The 8,409-nt window shown below is 46.0% G+C and overlaps 1 protein-coding gene across 1 annotated transcript in view; it reads right to left on the bottom strand.

Moving 5' to 3' along the window:
* Positions 1–3,390: 3,390 nt before the first annotated feature.
* cyp26b1 (cytochrome P450, family 26, subfamily b, polypeptide 1) overlaps positions 3,391–8,409 on the bottom strand; it is a 9,495-nt gene continuing 4,476 nt past the window's right edge. The window contains exons 4-5 of the mRNA XM_083639701.1: positions 8,307–8,409; positions 3,391–7,350 (exon numbers count right to left, since the gene is read on the bottom strand). The exon at positions 8,307–8,409 is cut by the window's right edge and continues 182 nt beyond it. Of these exons, the coding sequence (XP_083495827.1) occupies positions 6,952–7,350; positions 8,307–8,409 (502 nt within the window). The 3' untranslated portion in view covers positions 3,391–6,951. The remainder of the gene's footprint in view (positions 7,351–8,306) is intronic.

Below are 8,409 nucleotides of genomic sequence, written 5' to 3'. Positions count from 1 at the left end.
GAAGAGACAAACCCCGTCTTTATTTCATCACAGACTGAGGCGACACACCACGCATGTACACGGATTTGTCCTCCGTGTTTGACCCATCCTGGCTCGTCCTCCCCCATGCATGGTTCAGGCCAGGAGCGGTGGGCAGCTGCAGTGAAGCGCCCAGGGCAGGGACCAACTTCTTCCAGCCGCCGCTGTCTGTGTGTTTCATCTGTGTGTTTTTAGTGGGGGGTTATATAGGATGAAATCCCAGGGGAGCATGCTGAGAACATGCAAAGAAGAAGAAGAAGAAGAAGAAGAAGAAGAAGAAGAAGAAGAAGAAGAAGAAGAAGAAGAAGAAGACTGGGCTAAAGTAAAATGTCAAGTTATCCCTATATGTTTAAAAGTGGAGACTTTTATTCCAAAATGCTCTATATCATTAATGCAATCTGCATTTGGAGTCATATTCTTAAGCCCAAAACACACCGCCACCTTACAGCACACATGAAAACAGTCGCCCCGATCATCTTCTATACAACCCCCGAGTCCACACCGGACCAACCCCGAGTCCACACCCGACCAACCCCGAGTCCACACCGGACCAACCCCGAGTCCACACCCGACCAACCCCGAGTCCACACCGGACCAACCCCGAGTCCACACCCGACCAACCCCGAGTCCACACCGGACCAACCCCCAGTCCACACTGGACAATCCCCCAGTCCACACCGGGACAACCCCCAGTCCACACCAGGACAACCCCCAGTCCACACCGGACCAACGAACCCCCAGTCCACACCGGACCAAGGAGGAGAGGAGAGGAGAGGAGAGAGAGGAGAGGAGGAGAGAGGAGAGGAGGGGAGAGGAGAGGAGGAGAGGAGAGGAGAGGAGAGGAGAGGAGAGGAGAGGAGAGGAGAGGAGAGGAGAGGAGAGGAGAGGACACACACACACACACACACACACACCCCTGGTTACCTTGAAGTGTTGCATCTTGTAGTACTTAGTGTGGAAAACAGTCTTTCCTCATGGCGGCAAAGCTACAAACAAACAACAACGGAACTTCTCGTTCTTCCCCCAAAGCTGTGTGTGTGTGTGTGTGTGTGTGTGCGTGTGTGTGTGTGTGTGTGTGTGTGTGTGTGTGTGTGCGCGTGCCCGTGCACGTGCGTGCACATTCATAGATGTATCCATGGTTATTAAATTAATGCCTCTTTCAAACATATTTTCATGTGTACGTGTTGTCATTTATTTCCCAAATGAGTGTGTGTATGTGTGTGTGTGCGCGCGCACACGCATGCATGTGTGTGTGTGTGTGTGTGTGTGTTTGTGCGCGCACCCTCAAACCATGTCTTTGAAGTGTGTGTCGTTTTAGACATCTGTGCTCCATTGTATTGTCTTCCTCTCTCTCTCTCTCTCTCTCTCTCTCTCCTCTCTTCATGTATCTCCCCCTCTCTTTGAAATCGTCCAATCTCTCGCTCTCTCTCCCTCCATCTCCATTCATCTCTTCCTCGCTCGCTCTCGTCTCTCCATCCCTTCTCCCTTCTTTCTCTCTGTCTGGTCTCTCTCTTTCTCTCGTGTCTCTCTCTCTCCCGCTCTCTGTCTCTGTGTTCCATCAAGCCAGAAGAAACCTCCTCGAGCAGATCACAGGCACTTCCTCCATGGAGACAGAATAGCAGAGTTCTGGGCAGCTGGCGGGGCAGAGACGCCACGGAGACACAAAGTGACATTGAGACGTCAGTCAGGGAGCCACGCTGCGGGCCTGGTTCTGTCAGGGAGCCACGCAGCGGGCCTGGTTCTGTCAGGGAGCCACGCTGCGGGCCTCGTTCTGTCAGGGAGCCACGCTGCGGGCCTGGTTCTGTCAGGGAGCCACGCTGCGGGCCTGGTTCTGCTCGCTCCCCACATGACAGGATGCTGCCATGGCTTTCTGAGCCTCAATCCCACGCCTACACTCACTTTGAAGAGCTCGTTCACCACAAAAAGCCCAAATAAATCATTACCTGACGTTTACCATGAAAGACACGGGATTCACTCAGTGAAAGTCTTATTGTTTGTGACAGGGACCGATGTTTTGGGTAGTAACTAGGCCAAGTTCATTTGATGGGACATTAGGAAAGTGTAGAATGTAAGCTTTCAAATGATGTGTCATAGATTGAAATCTGAAAATAGTTGAAGATCGCCTCGCACGCCCTGCAGCTCGACATCACTGATGACCACTGCAGGTCACGGCCTCGCCTGCTCTATGACATCACGTCACTGATGACGATTAGGGCAATCACCTAATTAAAAAATCCGGCTCCGTCAGGTCCCCCGCACAGCCAGGGGCGGAAGCGATCGTCTCCATCTGATTCTAGTTATTCACCTTATTCCTGGACTTAAGTTTCCCATGATTCTCAGCGGTTGCCGGTTGTCGACTTCCTGTTTACATTTTTTTCACTAGCAAGGAGATGCGCGCCGCTGTCAAAGAGTGGGAACGTTTGGCTTATTTGATCCGAAATGGCTAAAAATAGTAATGTTGTGTGGTTGCATAGCGGCGATATTTTACAAAAACGAGGTGAATGTCAATTCACTCGTACTGTACGGGCTTATTTTAGCCTAAATGGCTAAAAATAGTATGTGGTTGCATAGCGGCCGCTTTTGTTTTGAAGGCTAAACATCCAAACCGGGAACTCTTATTATTTGGTCATTGAACGGAGCTTTAGCGGTCTCTCTCTTTCAAGATTCAAGATATTGTCACTCCGTTGTACAATTATGCACGTGTGAAATGATTGTGCTGGGGGGCTCCATTACAAGACATAGGTAGGTACAAAGTCACAGCAATTATGATTATTTTCAGTCTCTTTCGAACGGTCCTGGGCGGAAACAGGCAACCAGCAGCTGGAAACAGGGAGGGAGGGTGTCATGGAAGCGTCCACGGTCTCACCAGGAAACTCATGAATACTCCCATCAGTTATATAGCCTCAGACTGATGACATCACAGAATACATCATCACTGATGACATCATCACTGATGACATCATCACTGAACTATAACCTTAGCCCTAGGGCAAAGAGTATTAGGGCAATTAATCTGCCATAATTTAAAAAATCCAGCTGTGTCAGGTCACCCGCACGGGTGCTCTTTACACTTCCTGAAAGTTTCACCCCGATCGCACGTAAAATAGCATAGCTGTGGCCAGCCAAAATTCTTGAAACAAACAAACAGAGTCCACATTGCGAAAATGTATATACTGTATACTGTAGATACGGTAGATAGATTGAGTGCATTCTTCAACATCTAAACTTGTATAATATAAAAGAGAGAGAGAGAGAGAGAGAGAGAGACAGAGAGGGAGAGAGAGAGGGAGAGAGAGAGAGAGAGAGAGAGAGAGAGAATAGATAGGAAAAAGTATAAGAACAAATCCATGATCAGACATATTTTTGTTTTACTTTATATTTTATTACAGGAGTACATTTAACAATCACGGTAACAAAAAAGGAAAGGAAGAAAGAAGAACAAAACATTCATATTTAAACTAAGTGAACATTTTTTTCCTGTAAAAAGAAATACAAATATTATGTACAGAATGACATAAGACAGGTTCTGAGAAACCATCAGGTGAGAGGAGGGGAAGTGTAGTCGCATGGCACTTAAAAAATAAAACATACCTCGCAAGTGCTTTCCGTTTTCCATAATTAATATCAAATAAAATGCAGTGATAATAAGTCTGAATAACAAAACAAATAATAATTATTACAGTAATCAAATCAATAATATTAACATTTTAAACACTGTTTACAATATAACTGAAATACATAATATTCTAAATACATCCAATATTTACCAAAGACCTTTCTCATTTAGACTAAAAACTCTAAATCTGTAATAGAATAAAAAATAGCATTTCAAATATCTTATAACAACAATATTACTCATACAATAACATTAATATTAGGTTATTAGTAGACGTAAATAGCTGATTTTCCCCATGGCTTGCTAAAGGAAGGAATATTGTACAAGTTAATATACACTATAACCTATTAACGCTCTTTTCGCTTTCACAAAATGCAAATATTTTAATCAGCTAAATTATATATAATATATATATATAAAGGGAAAGAAATAGCAAATCTCACTCGATACAAACTATTGTAGCAATCTAGAACTCTCAATTAGAAAATGTACACGAGAAAAGCAGCAAAAAAATCTCTATTTTCATATTTTATATATATATATATATCATGAAGAAATCAGTGGTGTGGTTGGTAGAAAGAGTGAGCAATGTCTGGTACAGGCAGAATCTGTCAACGCTATTGGACGCAGATCGTCCAATAAGAAAAGCCGTCTGAGCATGACCCTGCCCTCCCCCCGGAAACCTCATTGGTCCTTATCCCAGGCTTGGGTTTAGAACTTAGAACTCTGTCCAAGGCTTCTGGAATGTCCCGGAGTTCTTGAGTTCCACTAACGAGTCCCAGAGTTCCGTTGTAGAAGCCTTTCCATATATGGAAAAATTATTCCTCTCCAATTATGGAACACAGAATTTCTGAGAGTTCTGATTGTGCAATCACCTCAAACAATAAATCTCTTTTAGCTAATAAAGTTGCTAAACCATGGAATTCTTTCTTTTTTTCTTTTTGCATTCTTAGCGTTGATTGGAGGAGCAGCAAGACGGAATGTCACCTTCTCCACAGAATTCAAATGGCTGCCCCAAGGAGACAAAAAAACAAACAAACAGATCACAAATAAACAAACAGAATGACAAAGCGACACTCAAGCAGCATGTATGTAGGTCTTCTCCCCCTCTCCACCTCTCCTCTTGTATTTTCATCTCATCCCTCTCTCTCTTTTCTCCTCCTTCAGCTTAGGAAGTTCCTCTGTTTCGTTAAGAGCAAGTTCTCTGTGAATCTTGGCCGCAGGACAAAGTCACTGGCCAAAAGTTATAGGTACAATCTCAACGCAACTTGGTAGTGTAGTTCATGTATCAAAGCACAGGTTCAGAGAGTTTACAAAGCAGACCTGGACCTAAATACTGTTTGAACTGATTCACTTACTTTTCTCATTCTTTTTGCATGGAATCATTGGGGAACCTCCAGCCATTTTGCATCCCCAGATGGACTTAACCATGGGGGATGCAAAATGGTTGCAGAGGCTACTGTGACATCAAGTGAAAATGGAAGACCTCCCAATTTTGCATTTTAGGAAGACAAAAACAAAAGTAATTGACAGCATCTCAAACAATTATTGGTCCAGGTCTGTAAAACAAAATGGGGGGAGGTTACTAGAACAATGAGTAGATGATGTGCAGTCAGTCAGAGTAAAAACAAAAATGAAATGCTTATTCATTCTTCACCACAATGTCCACTCTGCACCTGAGTTCACACACTGCTGTGAAACATGGGCGACATTTTGAGACCGTGCAGATGGGCAGACTGAGAGGAGAAGAGGCTTATGGAGCCCAGAAATGTTGTTTGGGGTGATACGGTAAGTTATTGGGGGTCTTGTTCGTTCATCAGCAAAGTTTGTATTTTGTCTCCTTTATTTAATTATTATTTTTTGGTATATCCAAATAAACTAAACCTACTGTAGTCCGAACACTAAAAAGGAATAGATTCAAAGTTAAAGTAAAGTAACAATGATGGCACCGCATCTTCCATCATCCGCTCAAGAACTAACATCTCCTTTGACCTCACCCTCTCCCCGCTATAATCCCTTATTCCTCTCTTCGTAGCCCTAAAATGCAAAATATCACCGATTTCCTGGCAACATAAGAGCAATATCATCTTCAGAATGAATGGCGGTGGACTGATGGTACAAAATCAGTGTGGATCACGTAGCATAATAGCGTAGAGGCCGGTTATTAATAAACTGCCCATTTACATCACTTCAAAATGTCACTCGTGTCTCTTAAAATGTCCAGTCAATGTATCTCCTCCTGTTAGCGCTACATCCCTCGACCCTTAGCGAAGCCCTTTAGCCTATAGTCTGATTTAATACTTGACCCTAAGTAGCAGTTCAAGGAGGTCACAGGACAGTTTTGAGCCATTTGATTGGGTCAAAATCGTTTAACTGCATCGTGCTTAACCAGGAAGTGATAGGCGACAGACGTAGTGTATAGCAGTTCTGCGTCATTTCTATCTGTGCCACATCCTAGCCGCGCCCTATACGCACTGTGCCATACCATGAGTATTTGACTGCATCTTTAAGCGAGTCAACACATCTGAAGGAACTGGCACGACCCTGTGAAAAACACACGACTCATTCAAAAAGCCACCACTGATTTCTGTCATCCTTCCCAATCTTTTTCCCATCTGCACGTAAAACAAGAGTTGAATCTGGGTCGGTGCCTAGAAGAATTCCGGGGGCCCAGATTAATCGATTCAGACCTGAAAATATACAGAATTTCCCATCTAGTTTACTAACACATAACCCAATCTATATCTTCTCGTTTACCCTGGTAGACAATTGAAACGGTCCATTGATTTTTGATTAAACACAAGCAAAATGCTAACATGTTATCATATTCTTTCATCCGATACCCTGTTTCATCCATCTCTCCTTCCGTCCACCATCGCCTTTTCTTTCCTTTTCTAATGTCATCACTTCATTTCACCAAAAGCATCTCCATACAACTTCTCTTCCTCCCATTGTGCATTACCCACCTTCTATTTCAAATTATATTACATAGCTTTTTTGTACATATACATTTTGTTTTGTATATTTCTATAAAAAAAAATACACACAATAGAGCATAATTAGAAACTTTTTTTGGCAGCTTCTTCCTTTCTCTGAGGAAAGTCCCGATCAATTGTAACAAGAGGCGAAGACTTCTGCGTTTCTTTCAGTCTCTTTAAAAAAAAGGAACCTCCGACTCGGCAAAGGGAACGAAGGGGGAGAGGAGAAAAAACAACTCTGCCTCTCCTTCTTTCCTTTCCTTCAATCTTCTCCGTCCTTTCTTCTTCGATCACTCACCGTCACCCCCCCCCTCTTTATCTCGTCGTCTCTCCGCCCCTTCAGACCGGGACCGTGGCGCTCAGCAGCTCTTCCGACTTGGCCATGATCTCGTTCTGGTTGGAGTCCAGGCCATAGAACTTCACCTTGAGCCCGTCGACCGGGTGCACCACGGGTACCGTCACCACGCGGGGGAACTGGCGCGTGGCCAGCTCGAAGCGGCTGGTGCTGGCCAGCTCGATGGCCAGGATGCGGAGGAAGAGCGTGGCCAGCTGCTTGCCCAGGCAGGAGCGCACGCCGCCGCCGAAGGGCAGGTAGTGGAAGCGGCCCTCCTTGTCCTCGCCGCGCTCCTGGCTGAAGCGGTCGGGGTCGAAGGCGTCCACGTCCTTGAAGACGGCCGAGGTGTCGTGGGTGTCCCGGATGCTGTACATCACGCTCCAGCCCTTCGGGATCTGGACACCCTGGGGAGACAGAGAGAGACAGAGAGCGATGTTATTCACCTTGTGTAGCCCCGCCCACTTGACCCAGTTGTGTTATGACTTCCTGTTCAAAACACCGTCTGTTTTACCTGGTCACTAGTACACAGGAAGTGTAAACACAATAGGAAGTAACCGGCTGACCCCTGTGTTGGAACATAAGGTGAATATGTAGCAAGACAGCACTTTTGGTGCACGGTGGCGCAGTGGTAAGCGCTGTCGCCTCACAGCTAGAGGGTCCTGGGTTCGATTCCCACCTTGGGATGCTGTGAGCGCTGAAGGAGTGCGTGCCCGTCCGCATGTCCTCGAGTGCCATCAAAAGGGCCTTTCTGTGTGGAGTTTAGGGCACGGGGAGAACATCCAATTTGGATGTTCTCCCCGTGCCCTCTGGGGGTTTCCTTCATATAGGAACCCCTCACCAAAACATGCAATATCCTGGTCGCTGAATTGGTGCCTCCTCTGGTCGTTTGGGGCGCCTGTTCGGAGGCAGGGGAACTCGTTGGAATAGCGTGATCCTCCCATGTGCTATGTCCTACCGGTGAAGCTTCCCCTGTCAGGTGAAAAGAAGCGGCTGGCTAACTGCCCATGTCTCGGAGGAAGCATGGAGCCAGTTTCAGCTCTCCCCAGATCGGCAGAGGGTGGAGCAGCAACCAGGATAAATAAATTAAAATTAGCACTAATAGGGGATAAAAATGGGATAAAAAAATCGGGGGGGGGGGGGGGGGGGGGAGGGTGAAGGACAGCAACTTGTGTTTCGGGCTTGCTTCCTGTAGTCGGTCCGGATTACATTCTCGCTCCTAACAAACCAAAGTGCCGTTCCCGTGGAAGAGGATTGAAACCGGCATCTCAGGGGGGGCTGCAGAGAATAATGTCCGGGTTGGGCGCTATTTCTACAGTATAACAGTATAATGGTATAATGGTATAATGGTAAGGCCACTCACGTCCAGTTCGAAGGTCTGCATGGCGGTGCGGTAGCCTCCGGACACGGGCGTGAAGAGCCGCAGCACCTCCTTGATGACGCAGTCCAGGTACTTGAGGCTGACG

This window comes from Poromitra crassiceps, assembly GCF_964638095.1.
Source record: "Poromitra crassiceps genome assembly, chromosome: 7".
NCBI lineage: Eukaryota > Metazoa > Chordata > Actinopteri > Beryciformes > Melamphaidae > Poromitra > Poromitra crassiceps.
Note: the sequence above shows the minus strand (reverse complement) of the source record. Positions and strands in the feature narration are given on the sequence as shown.